Source organism: Lygodium microphyllum, chromosome 9 (genome assembly GCF_053477565.2).
Source record: "Lygodium microphyllum isolate KBCC chromosome 9, Lygodium_microphyllum_v1.1.10, whole genome shotgun sequence".
NCBI classification, from domain to species: domain Eukaryota; kingdom Viridiplantae; phylum Streptophyta; class Polypodiopsida; order Schizaeales; family Lygodiaceae; genus Lygodium; species Lygodium microphyllum.
This window is the reverse complement of record NC_141143.1, coordinates 26,985,232-27,004,929: the sequence shown is the minus strand read 5'-3', so window position 1 is coordinate 27,004,929 and position 19,698 is coordinate 26,985,232. Positions and strand designations below refer to the sequence as shown.

The window sequence follows — 19,698 nt, the reverse complement described above, 5'->3', positions numbered from 1 at the left end:
AAAAAATCACAAAACATTCCATCATGATTCACAAAGTTCAAAAAAGGTGAGTAGGTAGTTGTACTACTTAGTGCAAAACATGAAGGTACATCTGATGAACCCATTGAGAGACCAACAAAGGTCAAAGAAGTGAACATTACAGCATCGAGGAAAACCCCTAAGCCTATGTACATTGCCGAGGACATGAGTGCAAAGGATGATGATTAACTTGCTGCAAGAGTATTAGGATGTTTTTGCCTAGAACTACTTTGATCTTAAGAATATACCACAACATATTCTCACCCACATGATCCCTCTTAAAGATGTTTCCAAGCCTATCGAGCAACGATAGTATCCTATGAATCCTTGATATGCCCATCATATCCAAGAAACATCAATAAGTTACAAAAATCGAGATTCATTTATGAAATCAAGCATACCAATTGGGTCCCATTGATCATTGTGGTATTGAAGAACAAAAAACTTCATGTGCAGATCAACTACAATAAAGTGAATGCTATAACCATGAGAAATCACTATCCACTACTGCACAATGATCATATGATCAAACATGTAGCAAACAAGGAAGCTTACAACTTCTTAGGTGGATTTTCAAGATATAATAAAGTACAAGTCCACCAAGATGACAGACAAAAAACCATATTTGCTACCCAATGAGGGGTATTTGTGCTTATATTGTCAAGTCATTTAAATTGACTAATGCACTAGCAACCTTCTAGAGGCAGAAGTGCACAATCTTTAAGGATATGTTGAAAAAGTGACTCAAGGTGTTTGTTGATGACCTTTGTGTCCACTTTAACTCGGAATATTATTTTGACAAACTCCACCTAGTCTTTGAAATATACAAGCAATATGACCACTCCTTGAATTATCCAGAGTGTCAATTGTGGGTCAAGCATGGTATAATCTTAACCCTCCATGCAACAATCAACCCTCCCTGCAACAATCCAATTACAACATTATTGGGAGATGCAACTTTATCAACCCCCTTGCCCTCATATGTATCATATGGATGTATACATTTTGTGATGTATCATACATTGTTGCTTTGGTAACTTTTGTGATAAAAGGTTTTAAAGGTATTTCTTCATGTAATACCAGGTGCTCCATGCTTACATTCTCCCAATGCTTTGCACCAATGGAAGTCCTTGAACCATAATATTGACCACAACTACGTGAAGGCCTTGAAGTATGCAAATACAAGTATAAAGTGGATCCACTATTTTATCATTTCATGGAAGCCAAGTTTAGTCTAATCATCTCCACCTCCAATGTGGCCATTTATATGTGTTACCAAATAATATAACTTCAAAGATAATTGTCAACCAAAGTAATTAACAAAGAGCTATCCATATGAACTATAAAAGCTTTCTTAATAAATAACCAAAAGGTAAAGGGAGGGAATCTTTGCTATTATGCTTTTGCAAGTCATCACATTTATCATTCACATAAAGAGGAGTTTTGCAAGGAGACTACACGCACGCGCACACACACACAATCTTAGATAGTACAATAGTGTTGTGGCGACGCTGCTGAGGGGTTTGTAGGGTTGTGGCGGCGCCACGAAGGGGGGGAATCAAACATCTTGGATGGTACAATAGTGAACTTTTGTCCCCCATATCTTGAGCACTCTATATAGTGCACTCTTCACTTACATTAGCTACCTACAAAAAGGCTAAAAAATGTTGCCAAAGCTAATAGAGTTTTTGCAAATCTAAAAATTGAAACAAAAGCTAAACAAAGTTTGCTCAAAGAATAGACATTACGAAAGCAATTTCATATGGGATAAAGCAAGACGGGTCACCTTATTTCAACATACTAGACAAGTGAAGCAAAGCTGACTCCTATGAAAATTAGTCCTTAGCGCCTAGTTTCTAGTGAAGATATGCCGTCTAGCAAATGAGAAAACAGGTGAGGAGTTCCATGGCTTTGTGGGCAAATCCCAAGCAACATTGACATGCAAGTAGGAGAGCCTGTAACCCATCTCTCAAGGGTTTTAGTTATTTCGCCATTCAACAATAGCCAGTGCGAAAAATGTGCCTAAATTGCCTTCTCAAGTGGACTTACTTCGTCATCGTGCCGACTGCCTGAGTTCGGGGTTTCCATAGCTATAAGATCTTACAAGGCAAATGGGATCCTTCACCAATCATGGTAGAATGGAGGATACACATACATCATTACAAGGGAATGGCAATGCCACAGTACAAACATAAGAGGATCCGCTGTCCGTTTGCTCGACTGGTGGAGAAGATACAGAACAAGACGTGCTTTGACTACTGTTTCTTTGAGTGATCGCAATAATCCACACCAAGTGCCATTACCAGACACGCACACATTCAAAGACAGATGAAAACACAGAGACTGGTATACACAGAGAGAGAGATAGAGAATGTGTGCGTGCGTGCGCCTCTCTCTCTCTCTCTCTCTCTCTCCCCCCTGACATACGGCAGTTTCCGCAACTATTCTGTCATCTCTTTAGCTTTTTGTGACTCTTGTACTCTTGCATCCACTACAATTTTCAATCAAATGGTATACCAGTACATTACACATTTTTTTGGTGAAACCATAGCTCATTTATTTATTTTTCTAAGCAAAAAATAAAGGATAGCCATAAAGCTTGTTTGTTTATTAATTAAATGTAGTACACTTAGTTGTGCATCTATCGATATATTGATTGATGACACGGGTGTTGATACAATCTTAGCTTTAGATCTTTCCTTCATCACCAGACAACTCGGTGAAAAACTCTCGAGCATCATGATACCTTGTCAAAACCACATTACAGAGTGGATGCGTTGGCTCTAGCAAGTTGTCATAGGGACCCAATACATGAGATGGCAATGGTGGTCCTCCTAACCTTGTTGAAAACGAATACTGAGCACTTGAGAGCCCACTCAAGCAATAACATGTATGATAAAAATCCCGTGCCTTGCCAGGCTTGTCACGAAGCCCTCCTTCAAGAGCCTGATAAGCAATATTAAATGCACATGTTGCTTAGAACTTCCCACATTACTAGTAAATCCTCTTTGAACTACTGTAGTCCCAAGTTTCTGTGCAATTTAAGAGCATTCAATCTTATGAAGAGTGATTTCAAATTAGAAAGCATAATGTCCTGCACTTGTTTTAACCAGGTCAACAAGCAATCAGCAATTACATAAAGCTATCAACCATCAGACAAAACCTTCACCGCCACTATCATCAGATGGAACTTAAGTGTTTGGTGATGAAAATAAAGATGCAAGGGTTCATTAGGCATAGGCTATGCAAGACTCTGAATTACACCAATTTCATGAAGCATATGTCCAATTTCAGACCATTTTGATCCCCCCTCCAACCAAACCGGGGGAAAAAAAAAAAAAAGGCCAGATTAGGAATCTATATTTCTACTACCAAGGCTAACATTTAGGTAAGGATCATACCTGACAACACAATAATATGTAAGCTTGCAAAGCTTGTGGATTGAAAAGAGGACCCATTTGTATGACGTCGGAGAAGCCTGCTTGTTTACCCTGAACAACATCGATAGGAGAACCTCTTTCCTCATTATTTCCAGGACTCTGTTTCCATCTGACGTCATTCACAGCAGGAAAAAGTGCTGCTGCACTCACAGCACCTGGATCAGATACAACACCATGATTTTGTCCAGTATGTAATGGCTCCTGCCTTGGACATGCAACTGTGGTTCTACTAAAGCTTGTAGGCTTTGCATGTTGTTTCTGGTTAAGCAACCGATTGGCTGTAGCCTCAGGGCTGATGAGCTCTTCAGCAAGTCTTTGAATCAGAGGGAAAAGCCCCCCCTGAAAAGAGCAGCGCAATTGTATGACATGTCAATGAATAGTAAGGGAAATTGATGATAAAAAATATGTACATCATACCTGCCAAAATGAATAGCATCCATCCACTAATTTGTTGACTCTGCCTTGAAACCCACCTTCAACCTTCCCTTGTCTAAAAACTGTCCAGTTCTGTACCAGAACCACAACTAGGTTCACTGATATTTAGCAAATGGCATCCTATTTACCAATAAGCAGATACATGGACGAACAAACACCCTAGTTCTGTGTGATGCTTGTATTCACATTCAGGATAGCGACAGATCATAAAAATGGTTTCAAATCTAAATTGATGTAGACGTGCATATGGTAAAGGTCATACTAATGACAACTTACGAGCTTGTCTTCAAACATCTTAACTGTCCCCAAACTGTTGGAAAATGCATTGACATGGGAAAATAATTTAAGCTTTTGTTTTCTGTTTTACCATTAGTGATCTGTAGTGAATTTGAAAATTTGACTGTAAAAACTGTGTTAAAGATTAAGTGAGTGCAATGAGCCAACACATTGGCATAATCAACCCAGGCTGTCAAATGCAACACTACTTGTCACTTACTCCAACCAAGATCTCAAGTTGATGTAAATCGACTGCACTCATGCAGTTCTATTGCCCTATTATGATCGTGCTTAGTTCACAACCCAGACAGTTAAATGACAAAAGCAAAGGCCCATAGGAATGTCATACTTGTGAAACCCAATCGATAGTCCAGATGAAGCAGGCACACACAACACACAAACCCCCAAAATCCCGCCCCCAGATGGCCTGGCCCACCATGCAGTGAAAAAAAAGGGGGAGGGGAAAGACTTTACATGAAAATCAGGCTAGGAACAGAAATGCTCATGTTATCAATAACAAATTTGTCAAAGGCAGCAATAAAAGTGCACAAAAAGAAGCTATCATGAGCCATTGTGACCTCCCATACTGAAAATTGGCACTTCCACATTATTAGCTAGAGGAAAACCCTGTGGATGCAGCCACACTCTGACACACTTACCACCAGGTGCGGAAGATCTAGATGATGTGCTTGATTTAGGAGTACGAGTGCAGCGAGTCCACAATATGTGTACCTAAAAACCATTTTGATCAAAACAAGTGAGCAGCAGCATCTACAATCAACAGATGTTATGTTATTCCCAGACAATACCATTTTGCTCAAAACAAGCAAGTAGCAGCATCTAGAATCAACAGCTACTATGTTATTCCCAGACAATATCATTGTCACATCAATATTCAGGAACTAGTTTCTTATCTTTAGATCTCCACACTTCACTGCGACTTTCAAATCAAGGGTTTCAAAAATGCTTCACCTATCTAAGTGACAGGACAACTGCTTTTGAAAGTACTCATCCTAACTTGTGCTTTCAACAGTATATGCATGGATGGATTTCTTTGCTAACGTATGCTACTTGGCCAGATAACACTCCCAAAACTGATTGCTTACACCCCTAGAGAGTTTCGAAAAAGCACCCTCCATGCGCTTCAGCCCCTGGTTCTCCCCCAATGCCACCTTCATGAGTCTGACAACTGCAAACCAAAAGATAGAAGCATTACCAAGATGACTACTTCTAAAGCTCAGACATATCTTGGATTTATCAGTAAGACCAGCTTTTGTCATAGAACCATACATATAGAAATCGGCAGAATCTTGTATATTTATTATTATTGTTGAGTATGCATGAGTTTGTTTATCACCTAACAATATATTCAGCAACTCCAGTAGTTACAGCTGGAATCATGAAGTCCAATAAATGTGCAACCTGTAAAGGCATTCATACAGTTCTTGAGCTTCCCCAGACTTCATCCAGCTGTATTTCAAACAATCAACACATGTGACAAACTTGGCAATATGACTGACCGCTATAGCAGTGTAGCATCCACGCACATCAATTTCTCCATTTTCATGCATTCTGCATTTGAATTGAAATCTGAGAACTACTTATTGAAATGGCAAAACAGTAAAACCTACTTCTCTTTTGGATTTAAACAGTTACTTTAGCCAATCACTATACTTCTGGAACATGCAATATGGTGATTTTATCAACTCTAAAGCCCTTTCAGCCCTTATAGATGACAGAAGACTACTTATCATATGCAAATTTCTTTACAGATGTCTGCCAATACAGCCTTTATAGGACATGGACCAAATAGCTACAAAAAACATTGATTTCTTCTTTCAAAACTGAGTTCTTTTTTTCTTTTCTTTTGGCAAAGCAGATTCCACCTACTAATAAACGCACAACGCTACGCAATGTATAAGTAGAGTACCAGCACAGTCTTGCAGGGCTTATCTATAGAGCACTGACCACAAATTCAGTGGCTACAATCTTGAGCCATCAGACAATACCTAAAACAGCGAACTACTTTACAACTAACAGGCAGTTTATGAGCTCTTGAACTAAGGTTCTAAATATTTCAAGAACCAATGATATGGCATGGATGAAAATCCACTCGAAGGCGGGCATCCAATATTCATTAAGACCTTTTTCCATAAGCAGACTTCAAGATTGATTGAATCTAAATAACACGGCACAATTACCATGGTGCTTTGACTTGCCTTATGAACCTGTTGAGCACCTGCCATTTCTTTAGAGCTCCCTGCTATGAAAAAATCATTCTGTTGTGCATGGTCAAGCTTCTTGACCTCAAAAGCTATAGATCAACCCTCTTGCAACAAGACTGCAAATATTGCAAAATTACTTGCATTAGTTTCAACCGCAAAGGGTTGTTGGGATCCACTATATTTAAACTTGGATGTATACCAATAGCTATCTTCAGCTTTCCAAAGCTTTACCTTTGGTTTGTTCCCCATTCAAAGTCTTTCCCTTTACCTTTAATCTTGGGGACAGCTATCTTAAGCCTTCCAAAGCTTTACTTTTGGTTTGTTCCTCATTGGAAGTCTTTCCCCTTCCCTTTAATCTTGGGAAAAGCTATTTTGCATGATCCTGAATGAATCTACAATAAAATCCGGCTAAATCTAGAAAAATATGCAGCTCTTCTAGGTCCCTTGGAGATTTGGTGGGCATCCCAATTAACTTTATAAGGATGCTTAGTGTCACCCATCTTAACAGACAGACCAATAGGCAAGTCTCAATACACAGACCTTTTTTTTTTTTTTGCAAATTAAGTGTGGCTAATTATATTACTTCAGAAAAAACCTGAATACAAGGAAGTGCTCATGCTCAACAGACTAGCTAGAGCTGATGCACAGTCACAGATATATCAGATGTACAAGCCTCTCAGGGCGGTCTAGGGGGGATGGGGGCCAGAAGCCATGGAGGAGGGGGTGTATCGCCATCTGGGGCTGCCCACTTGCATCACGAAAAACAGGTCCTGGCCGCCCCAAGTACGAATGAAATGACAACGGAGCTCCTGATGAGCCCTAGACTCACAGCAAGTCCCATCAGCCGCGGAGGGAGTGGATGATGGAGGTCCAGAGCTGTGCTAACTGCCTGCTAGCACAAAGCTCCCCATGAGATACATCCAAGGCTGGGTGCTATACGGGGAAGGATACGGCATGCTCCTCTCCACACAAGCTGCACCGCTTCACACGACCAAAGGCAATGCTTTGGGGCTTCCAGAGGCTGCTGTGTGCAACTCTTACAACCTCCCTCCTCCTGCATCTAGGCTAGCCAACTTCCCACCGCCAAACCTCCATGTGCCACAAACCATAAGAAATATGATACCCTCCTCGGCCTCCAGCTATCCCATAGGCAGCGCCAAAAGGACCATCGGAAAGGCTCAGTGATGTTGTGCTCCGCCCAGTGCCTGCTACGTGACGACACCCAATCCATGTCCTCCTGCATCAATACGTGTATGCCAATCCTGGCAGTGTACTCCAGGAACCTCGATGGCTTCTTGGCGACCGCAGTGGCTGGCCATAGCCACTCTCTCGAATCCCACTCCAGCTCATCAAGTGGCCCGCCCTCCCAGATTTAGAGGCGCCACTCCCTAAGCTCCTTCCAGAAGACATAAGGGTCCAACCGCCATATCTTCCCCTGAGGCCAATCATCCGAATCCTCCTTCATGAAAGGACAGCTATCCCCTCATCCTGCTACCCTCTATCAAGGGCCAGACGCCCCCCCTCCTACACAGTGAAGAAGGTCCCAGGGGGAGCGCCGCCCACTCTACCTGCCACCTGTAGGGGGATACCTGCTGGTAAAAACCTAGCGGCCCATACCTCCTCGAGCTCTATCGGCTCCCGTATCGAGGGAGCAAGCCACTCCTGAGGTATTGCTGTGTCTATCTTCCTTCTCCTCAGCTCAACTCCTCTCTAGCAACCTGATACTCGCTGTAGCACCTCCTCGTCCATCATCTTGTACACCTCCCACCATGTCCTGATGGTACGAACCAGGTCGGCCTCCCAACCAGCCCATTGGATATAGGGGCGCTCGCCAATCTATGCCCCATCCCGATCTCTGACCTAGGGGTTCCAAATCAGCGGCTGACGATCTATCTCCTCCTGGCAACCTAGGAGGCTCTAGATTAGGGCTTTTCGGAAGCCCTGCCACACACGGAGCAAGCTGCGTGAGAAGAGGGATCTGGGGAGGGTGATCTGGGCTGTTGTGAAGATCCATCTCAAGGACGGCCTCCACTCACCACCAAGCCTTGGTCTACAATCTTGAAGACCCTCCTGCAGTAGGACCTTCGAGATCTGCCCTCCTGGTGTGAGGCCGCAGACTACTAGCTTGCTCAAGAGGGCCATACTCTAATACTCCCTCTGACCGATGTCGGATAATGGCCGCCCACGCCACCTTGGCCTAGGAATCCCTCAAACCGTCAGACCCTGCCCAAAGGAAATTCCGCACTAGGCGACAAAGCCGAACTACGCAGGATGAGGAGAAGCACCAACACGAGGCGATGTACCAAGCCGTCACTAGGAGGACCTAGTTAACCACCAAGGCTCGGCCTGCTAGGGAGAGGGGAGCAGTACTCCAGTAGGTCAGCTTCCTCCGAACAGAGTCGAGGACTGGAAAAAACTGTTGGGCGGGAGTAATGTCAAGTCCCACCTGGAACCCTAGGTAACGGACTATCTTCCCTCTACTCACCCACCTAAATCCCAGGTGGACAACCCACTCTGTACTAGAGTCCGAGTCTGTAAGGAATCCAACTGACTTTCGCTAGTTGATTTTTGTTCCCGCTGCAGTACAGAGCACCTCAAGAGCCAATCTCACTCTCTCCAGCACCAACTCATCATCCTCTATGTAGAGTGATGTATCATCCGTATACTCTGAGTCTAACAACTCCATCTCCTCTCTCATTAGAAGTCGGAGGCTACATAACCCGCTCACCCGTGACCTGAGGAAGTGAAACATCGCCTCTGCCAAGAGTAAGAACAGGTATGGGACCAGAGGGCAGCCCTGCCAAACCAATCGCTCCAGCCGAAACTCCTCCCCTCGCCTACCACCTGTGAGAACCCTGCTAGTAGCCGATCTATAAAGTGCGGAGACCCCACAGATCCATGCATGGGGGAGGCCTAACCTCACCATGGTGCCCTCTAGGAAATCCTAGTCCACCCTATCATAGGCTTTCTCAAAGTCCAGTAGTAGTACGGCCAGTCCCTGCCCATTGTGCTGAGCCCACTTTGTCACCTCAAAGAAGGTGAATGCATAGTCTAGGATGCTTCTATCTTGGACAAAATTTATTTGTGTGTCATGAATGATATCTGGATGCACCGGGGGGAGTCGCCTACCAATCATCTTTGCCAGTGCCTTATAGGCCACTAACAAAAGGGTGATTGGTCTCCACTGGGAAAGCTCCAACCGGTCTCCCCCTCCTTTGAGGAGGAGACTGATGAGGCCTGCCGAAAGACTCCTTGGCATCTGTCCTAAAGTGAAAATCTCATGGAAGGCCATCAGTAAGGGGTCCTTCACCACCTCCCAATAGGTAGTGAAAAAGGCCTTAGAAAGGCTATTCTCTCCCGAGCATTTCTGCCCGTCCTGTGTATAAAAAGCCTCCTCCAATTCCTTCTTTGTGAAGGGGGCTAGGAGGGAGCATCGCATCTCTGTGATGAGTGACGAGATGTGATCCCAAACCTACTATCTACATCGCTCTGCTCTAGCTGAGGCTATCTCCTGTTGGAAAAGGCGTCTGTAGTAGGCAGTGGCAATCTCCATCACCTTGTTTGGGCTAGAACGAGTCCTCCCATACTAATCCCGAAGGCTACGTATCTGCTCTCTTGAGGTGCGGGACTGGTGTACCTAGAAAAACTCCTTGCACATCGTGTCCGCCTTCCGTGCCCAGAAAGTTGCTGAGGTGCGGAATGAGAACTCCAAGCACCTATCCTCTAGGCCGGCAATGGCTACTCGTGCGCGCACCTCCTATGTGTGGAGGGTGGAATCCCCTGGTGCCTCTTGTAATAATCTCTGTGTGGCTGCAAGGTCCCGCCGAAGTGCTCTCTCCTCCTCCCAACTCTGCTACCTGGCCTGTAGGGCTGCCTCCTAGCAGATATTGCTCGACTCAACTAGGACCCCACTCCCTGGTCCAAATCTGCTCAATCTGCCTCTTCACCTCATCCCTCCTATAGATCGAGTCAGGATCGTGTGTCTAGGGCAGATGCTGGGGGGTCAAGTGTCAAGAGAACCACGCAATGATCGAACAAAGTGGTGCTCGCCAACTACCCAACCTGGCCTCCACGAGAGCATCCCCACTCTCCCACATAGAACCTGTCCAACCACTAGACCAGGACTCCACCTAGCCGCCTATATCCCCAAGAGAAGTCCAGCAACCTCTCCCTCCTGTGGAAGGCAAGGTCTCTCCAAGCATCGCGTGCTCCTACTGCCAGTAGAAAGACCTCCCATGCTTCCTGCTCCTCCCCAACCATGCCTTGGTAGTTTCTGCCTCTGCCCTACTGGTCCTCTACAGCCTCCAGGTTGTTGAAGTCTCCTCCAACAATCCAGGAGCCCATCTCTAGGAGTCCTGCAGCGATCTCTACCCACAATCTGCTACATGCCCTAACCTCATTAGGGGCATAGACATTGAGAACTCCAAGGAACAAATCCCCAATATCCAATCTGATCCATAGAACCCTCCTTGCCACTATCATCTCATGGTCTCGTACACAGTGTAACCGGCCTGTTCACTGGAAAGGGCGGTAGTGTACAACCAAAAATTACATAAATACTTTCACCCAATTTACAGTCATCCACTTTACCTGAACTTAAAGACACAGAATCAAGAAGAAATGCAGGAAGCTAGAATGCTCCTGTTGCCACACAGACACCCTGTTGGCCCCTAAGTTAGGCGCCCCTTGCAGTATTTCTTTATTTTTAGAAAGGAGAAAGTACAATGGGCTGTCTTTCACCTATTCTATGTGAAATTTGACAGCATAACAGTACAATTACTGACCCAAAACAAGCTGACTAGGAGGCGAAACTCTGCCCAAGTCTGAATCTTTTGGTTGGAGTGCAGAATTGACCATTTCAGCCTGCTGTATTTACTGGTTCAGACCTGTTCTGAAACCTGTTTTCAGCTCATATTGTTCCTTGCACTGTCCTGCATCATCTGTGCCAAGTGCCCCTTGATTCTGACATCAATTGGGCTCTGAAATACCCTCTAAACAGTCCAGAATCAGTTCTGGTTCAGTGCTGTTTCAGTCACTTGCTTGGTGAGGTTAACACCCTCACCTGTCCCTGCTGGAAACTGCAAACAACTGCTCCTTTTCCTAGAGAAGGGAGGCTCTTGCCTCATGCAAAAACAGCATATTCCACGCAGCTGTACCTGAATCAGAAGAAAGGCCCTTGATTCTGCAGCATAACCATACTGTCAGGGAGAGAAAGAGAGAGAGTAGGAAGCAAACTCTAGCCTCTGTGCATCATAGACAAGGTAAACCAGCTCTCAAGAGCCCTCCATCTGCAGCAATCCATCTCCCTTTCACAAAAATGAGCCCCCCATGCATTGAAACTCGTTTTTGTGCTGCCCTCTCTCTCTCTTTTGGGAATTTATGCCCAAATTGTGACACATGGCTTACATGTAACAATTTTCCTGTTTAAACCTTTCGGTCTAAAATTCTCCATCCTCGGTTCAAAATTTGAACTCGGCACAAACCAGAAGATTAATCCTCGTACAAAAACGAAGATAATGACGCGAACAGATTCTGAGGTCCAAAAATAGTAACTCCCTCAATTTTAGGAGTTGCTTCCATTGCATCCCACTAGTCTTCTGACCATCTTTGCAGACTATGGCTACATCCAGATTTGCAATGTAGCTCAACTGAAAGTGAATTTCCACTGATGACCTCACATGGACTAATCTCTTGAAGATTTGTCCATCTTCACTTTGAACTAGTCTCTTCCAGGCTAGTTCTTCAACACACTTGTCCATACACACTTTCACAAGTCTCTTCCAGACCTGTCAATCTACAGTGCCATCAGTCTCTTCCAGACTTATACTGGACCTTAACTGTCCAGTCTTGACTCACTAGACATTCCTGTCCGTTTCACATACTGGCCATGCAACTCAGGCGTTTAGATTTCAAGAGGGATTCTTCCAAAAAGAAAAACCAAATAAAATATGTAATAAAGAAATCAACAAAAAGGTAATAGTTGTCACAGTCTTGTGACATACCTCCCTCTCGAAATCGCAAATGTCCTCGTTTGCATGAATGTCATGCATGCTTCCAGCTAACCCAGTGAACTTACACTTGGCACCACATGTACAACATATACATGCTATCAATCAACATTGTGTACTGAACACACTGTTAACACATGTATGTTCTAACTGTGAAACATGGGAGACTATCATCATGTGACTCCACATCACTATTTCCAGATATAGTGGCCGGTACACCACAATGATATCCCCATAGTGGCAAATTCTCATTTGATGACTCCATATCACCCTGACTAGAGATCTAGTGGCCGGTACATCAAAATGATATCCCCACTGAGTCAATTCACAGAATACATGCCCGATCGAGTAACCATTGTTACAACATGTATTCAATTCAATAGAAGTAAAAACTGTATTCTTGCAAGCAATACTCACTTCTTTAGCACTGAGAAAACCATATGGACACAATAAGTGTCAACCTGTACAAAATCTGTTTCTGTACATAATTTCTTTCTTAAGCAATTGTCACTTTGACAATCTATTTCAGCTTAGAGATACAAGGGATCAAGGTAGGTTGCAAGCGAAATGCTTCAAGGTAAAGTTCCAACACATTAGGCATAGTGACAAGAAATGGCCGGAACAGCCCCTCGGCACGTGGAATCGCCGTCCCCGACATGTATCCGTCGCGGACCGCATTTCCAAATGATGGAACGTTCCCTGTCCCGTTTCAGGCAGTGCGTTCCGTGTCTGAAACGGGACAAGGAATCCCACGTGGCAAAAATTAGCTACGGGCCGCCCGCTAACTGTTTCCGCCTGCGCCCAGTTCTCCTACGTCCCGCCTGCTCCCACCTGGCCCAGTTCTCCTGCTCCCATCTGCTTCCGCCTGAGGCTTGAGCCCAGTCCTAGCCTACGTCCTGCTCCCGCCTGGGCCCTGCATCCTGCTCGCGAGACCCGCCTGCATCCTACCCCTAGACCCCAGGGCCCAGCCACCTTCTTTCTCTTCCTTCTTCTTCTTTCTTCTCTTCCTTCTCTTCCCTCTCTTCCTTCTTCTTCTTTCTCTTCTTTCTCCTCCCACCTCCAACCTCTTCCTTCTCTTCCTTCTTCTTCTTTCTTTTCTTTCTCTTTCTTCTCTTCCTTCTCTTCTTCCTTCTACCTTCTCTTCACTTCTCCCTTCTCTTCTTCCTTCTTCCATGAACCTTCTTCTTCTTCTCCCTTCTCTCCCTTTCCCTTCTCTCTCGACTCTTAAGTGAGTCTTGACTCTTGAGCCTTCTCCCTTCTCTCAAGCCTTCAATAATCAATTTTCAGCCTTCAATTTTTCCTTCTCTCGACTCTTGAACCTAAGGCCTTCAATTTTCAGCCTGAAATCATAAATGGCTTCATCTTCCCGCCCCGCTCGTCGGGTTGGTGGTCGAGGAAGAAGATCTGATGATTGGTCATGGTGGGAAGAAGTAAATGCTGACCGCCCTTTGAGTGGTGGAGGATCTCGACCATGGACTTGCAAGCTTTGCCCATACAAGCGAACTAGTGGAGCAAACAAGGTAATCCATTGAGCCGAGGCTCGAGCACTTGTATTTCAAATTTTTATTATTTTCATTTTTCAAAGTTACTTAAATATTAGAATATGGACTACCAATTGCCACTTGTTCCATTTTAAATTTTAATATTTATGCATAATCAAGTACGAGCTCATCTCCTACATGAGCCAATTTCAGAGGTGCAGTTTTGTCCAAATGTGACCTTGGAAAAGCAAAGGGAGCTTCGTAACCGTGTAGCAGGTCAACAAGCTTATCTTGCATCTAGACCACGACGTGTTGCAGTTGACCCTGCAACTTTTATGACACCATCCCCATCAGATGTATCTAGAGCAGGGTCAGTATCAGGAAGTGCTACCTCCACACCTACTACAGGCATTGCATCGGCCATGGCATCAACAACGCCACATGTTGCACGTAGACAAAGCACACTTGATGCTAGTTGGGATCCCAAGAAGAAGGAAGAGGTGGATACATTAGTGGCACGCTATTTTTATCATGACCACATTCAATTTCGTGCAGCCAAGTTTGAGTATTTTAAATTGATGTGCAAGAAGATTGGTGAGTATGGCCCTTCGTATGTACCTCCATCATCAGAGACCTTACGCACCACTTTGCTCGACAAGGAAAAGCGCCTTGTTGAGCAAGCAACAGTGACTAGAAAGAGCATGTGGGCTAAAAATGGAGTTTCCTTGATTGCTGATGGTTGGAGTGATACACGCAAGCAATCCATTCATGGTATGGTTGCTTATTCTCGTGGGGAAATGTATTTTATATCTTCACATGATGCATCGGGGACAGGAAAGTCAGCAGATGTACTTGCAGCAGAGTGGGTTACAGGTATTGAGCTTATTGGCCCAGAGCATGTTGTGGGATTTGTTGCAAATGGAGAGCCTGCAAATAGGGCAGCAGGTGCTATTATTCAGGGATATTATCCACATATCACAGTTTCATATTGTATGGCTCATTGCTTGAACAACCTACTAAAGGATATTGGTAACCTGTCATGGATTGCACCTGTCATAGAGCAAGAAGCTCTCTTCTGACTATCCATCAGTCTGTGGATGAAATGACGATGAGAACTTAAGCGTTGTGCCCATGTTCTCAAATATGCCTCTCCAGAATAGACTTGTCATCCGTGGATCACGGTCACTGACAATAGACTGTGGCATACCATGATACTTGAAGACATTATCCGTGGATCACGGTCACTGACAATAGACTGTGGCATACCATGATACTTGAAGCCATTGCACATAAACAAACGTGCCATCTGATCTGGTTTTATCTTCTTCCTACCAGGAATGAAATGAGCCTGTTTGCTAAACCTGCAAATAATAGTCCATATCCCATCATTTCCTGTCTGTGTCCTTGGAAGATCAAAGATAAAATCCATAGCTATGCTTTCCCATGGTTTATCCGGAATAGGCAATGGTTGTAAAAGCCCTGGTGCTTTTTGCCTGTCAAACTTGACCTTCTGGCAAATCAAACACTGCCGCACAAAAGCATCCACGTCTCTTCTCAAAGTAGGCCAATAAAAGAATGTCTCTACTGCTTTAACTGTTGCATCAATACCACAATGCCTTGCATACGGTGGAGAATGACTCTCTGTCATAACTTTCCGTCTCAATGGCATAGTCACACATAGTCTACCATGCATCAACATGAAACCATCCTTGAGAAGATAATGCTCATGATGTTGTCCATTGATAAGCTGATCAAAGATCCTTGCAAAATCTTCATCATCAGCATACTGTTCCTTCATATCATCAAGCTCATGATGATAAGGAATTGACACAGCTGAAATTTGTGGCTTCCTTGACAAAGCATCAGCCACAACATTCTTTTTGCCTTCCACATGCACAATCTGAAAATGGAACATTGACAAAAAGTTTGCTCAACGCATATGCTTTTCTGACAGCTTAGTCTGAGTTAAGAAATAATGCAATGTCTGATGATCTGTCTAGACAACAAAATCTGCCCCAAGTAGGTAGTGTTTCCAACAAGAAAGCACATGAATCACAGCCAACACTGCGTCCACTGGAAAGAGACTCCTTTCTTCTATAAAGCATGTAAAGGTGAAGCAATCTCTGCAAAATTGCGAATGAACCTCCTGTAGTAGGAACACAAACCCAAGAAGCTTCTAACATCATGGACAGTCTTCAAATCTGGCCATGTTCTAATTGCTTCAACCTTAGCATGATCCATTCGGACACCATCCTTTGACACTATGTGCCCCACGAACTGGATTTCTTCCAAGAAGAACTCACTCTTTTTGCCATTGATAAGCAACCTATTACTACAAAGCTCATCAAAGACTGCTTTCAAGTGTTCTCTATGCTCCTGTTCATTCTTTGAAAAGACAATCATGTCATCAAAGAATGTACCAACAAACTGCCTGTATGGACGAAAAATCCTGTCCATCATTCGATTAAACGTAGCAGGAGCATTAGTAAGTCCAAATGGCATTACCAAGAACTCATAGAGACTAAACATGGTCCTAAATGCAATCTTATGCACATCCTCTCGCTTAATCCTGATCTGATGATATCCACTCTTCAAATCTATCCTGCTGAAAATTGACGCTCCTTCCAAACGGTCAAGGATATCGTCAATTCTTGGAATGGGGAACCTGTCTTGATGGTACTCTTGTTCAAAGCTCGATAATCTATGCACATGCGCCAAGAGCCATCCTTCTTCTGCACTAAGAGCACTGGTGAGCAAAAGGGAGATGAACTTGGCTGAATCAGCCCTTTTTTCAACAGCTCATTCACCTAGCTCAATATCTCTTTCTGTTGGGCTGCACTAACCCTATACGGAGGTCTATTTGGTGGGCTACTGCCTGGCACCAAATCTATTGCATGATCCTCAAACCTCTCTGGTGGCAACTGTGATGGTAATGAGTTAGAAAAACAATCACTCAACTGAGACAAGAAAGCAGACCTGTCTCTATCTAACATAGAAAATTTGACTCATCATTATCCTTGACATCACGTGCAAAAATCAAGTACGCAGAAAGATGATTCTTTATTACAGATGTAATGGCAGAAGCCGATACAACAGGTACAGACTCTCCTTTAAGCTTCACATCAAGCACATGAGTCTTTCCCCTATGTTCCAAAGTCAGTGTCTTATTAAAGGCATCCATCACACCATGCTTTCTGAACATCCATGGCATTCCCAACAAGACATCACAGCCTTCAAGTGGCATGATATAAAATTCTTCTGCATCAACATAAGACTATATGAAGACACAGCTTTCCAAGAATGGGTGTCACAAACTCTAAGTGACCAGGACATGCCAACCCTGCCTCTGCTGTGTAGCCCATCTCATCTGCTCTGATGCCCAAAGTAGAAGCCAACTCTGGTGAGATAAAGTTTGTCTTAGCTCCAGGATCAAAGAAAATAAGTGCATGTTGATCCCTAACTTTACCCCAAGCTCTGCAGAGCTCATTAGCATCCGAGTGTGGCTTGTCTCCCAGCATATCTGGCACTAAACCTGCTAAAGGTTTGGGCTTCTTTCCTTTCCTGTCCTCTTTATCATCATCAGCTGATCTCTTATTCTTGTCCGGACAGTTAGACGCAATATGACCAGTCTGCTCACAGATAAAGCGTTTCCTCTCAGCCATTAAAGCCTCTCTCTCTTCAAGAGACTTGCGCACAAAAGGTTTCTTCTGGTCCATTGACTGCTGTCCAAAGGACTTGGCTGATTTCTTCTTGAACTGCCAAGATTTCTGTGCTTTGAGAAATCTGAGAAACCTGTTTACCAAATGGCTTGTTTGCTGAAAATTTTTCAGATTTGTCCTGTTTAATGCTGCCCCCAAAACCACTTGACTGTCCCAACAATAATGCATTTCCTGTGGTAGCATTCTCAATTAACTGAGTCAAAGTGGTGACCTTTGTCTTTGTACAATAATTCCGGAGTTCCTTGGTCAGCCCACAGCAATATTTCTCTATCTGCTCAGTCAATGGCACAACCCTGTAAGAAGTGACTGGAAGCAAAGCCTTCCAAAACTTCTTGTTATAATCTTCCAGATCCTTGCATTTAGTTGCATCCAAATTGTGCCAAGCTGACATAACATCAATCTCAAATTCATTGGTCAACCAAGCAGAAGCAAATACTTGCTTGAAGTAAGTCCAAGTGGCAGGAGCCTGTCCTTGCATCAACAGTGTACTCCACCACTAACTAGCATTGTCCTTAAGAAAAGTGGCAACTTTTCGAACCTTAGAAGGCTTTGTAAAGTTCCCTCCTGCAAATGCGGCATCAAACTGCTGTAAGAAAGAGAGTGCCTTAGTCCTATCTTCAAATCCTCGAAAGATGTCAAACTGTACGGCTGCACCACCTTCCTTGTATGGCTTTGGCTTCTCATGAACCATCAAAGGGTCCATAGGATATGCCTACAACATAGGAACACTAACAGGTGGCATAGGAGTTGCCTGACCACTGACTACAGGGCTTGTAGACACAATACTTGCTTGCTGATTTTGATAACCAGCCATACCAAAAGTGCCCTGTGGCATGCCAAAACTGCCCTGAATTCCCTGAAATCCAGGCTGCATACCTATATTGCCATACATGGGGTTTGGCATAAAACCCTGTGTACCCCCAAACACTGTTCCTGGTACATAAATCTGGTTTCCAGGCGCATAACCAGCCATACTCTGAAATACAGATCCACCTCCAAAGTACCCAGGATGTACAGAGGTCGGTGGGAAAACCTGTGGTAAAGCCTAAAAACAGTTTCCCTGTCCATTTAAGCCAACATTTGGCTGCTGTAAAGTGGCGAGCTGAACTGGCAATGCCTATGTAACTAGCGTTTCCGCCACTGTTCCTGGACAGTCGGAACCAATCTTGGAGTCTCCATTGACTCCGCAAGCTGCCTTGGTGTTTCCACTGAATCTGCAGCATGCTTACCCTTATCCTGGACCTCTACTGGATCCGAAATCTTTGCAAATTGCCCAACTTGCTGTGAAGGAAGGGAGGGCTGCAAAAATGCCAAAAACCTCGGATTCTGCATCACTTGAGTAAACATACTCACAGCAGCAACTAACTAAGTCTTGAAAATGTCTTCATCCATAGAAAAAGCCGTATGAACTTGTGGCTCAACCATAACAAGAGAAGTGACAAACTGTGGAGGTCTAGAAGACTCTCCCACCTCATGAACAACAGGGATCTCCTGTGATGAAGACGCTTCCTCTCTGGTGTCTTCCTTTCTATCAGCCATAATGCACAATTCTGTGTCTTACACCCAAACAAACCCTGGCTCACTCTTTAGGGAAAAAGTGATTCCGTCCTGGCAACGGAACCATGAAACCGGCCTGTTCATTGGAAAGGGCGGTAGTGTACAACCAAAAATTACATAAATGCTTTCACCCAATTTACAGTCGTCCACTTTACCTGAACTTAAAGACACAAAATCAAGAAGAAATACAGGAAGCTAGAATGCTCCTGTTGCCACACAAACACCCTATTGGCCCCTAAGTTAGGCGCCCCTCGCGGTATTTCTTTATTTGTAGAAAGGATAAAGTACAATGGGCTGTCTTTCACCTATTCTGGGTGAAATTTGACAGCATAACAGTACAATTACTGACCCAAAACAAGCTGACCAGGAGGCGAAACTCTGCCCAAGTCTGAATCTTCTGGTTGGAGTGCAGAATTGACCATTTCAGCCTGCTGTATTTACTGGTTCAGACCTGTTCTGAAACCTGTTTTCAGCTCATATTGTTCCCTGCACTGTCCTGCATCTTTTGTGCCAAGTGCCCCTTGATTCTGACATCAATT

At 44.1% G+C, this 19,698-nt stretch overlaps 1 protein-coding gene and 1 pseudogene across 3 annotated transcripts in view; both read right to left on the bottom strand.

Moving 5' to 3' along the window:
• Nucleotides 1-2,561: 2,561 nt before the first annotated feature.
• Nucleotides 2,562-19,698, bottom strand: part of ERA1 (Prenyltransferase family protein) — a 74,892-nt gene continuing 57,755 nt past the window's right edge. For all 3 annotated transcript variants that reach the window (XM_087684441.1, XM_087684440.1, XM_087684442.1), the window contains 7 exons: nt 5,690-5,741; nt 5,527-5,591; nt 5,302-5,358; nt 4,829-4,901; nt 3,876-3,965; nt 3,420-3,797; nt 2,562-2,964 (listed from right to left, as the gene is read on the bottom strand). In XM_087684441.1, the coding sequence (XP_087540567.1) occupies nt 2,707-2,964; nt 3,420-3,797; nt 3,876-3,965; nt 4,829-4,901; nt 5,302-5,358; nt 5,527-5,591; nt 5,690-5,741 (973 nt within the window). In that variant the 3' untranslated portion in view covers nt 2,562-2,706. The remainder of the gene's footprint in view (nt 2,965-3,419; nt 3,798-3,875; nt 3,966-4,828; nt 4,902-5,301; nt 5,359-5,526; nt 5,592-5,689; nt 5,742-19,698) is intronic.
• On the bottom strand, nt 16,691-18,949 carry LOC148030893 (uncharacterized; annotated as a pseudogene).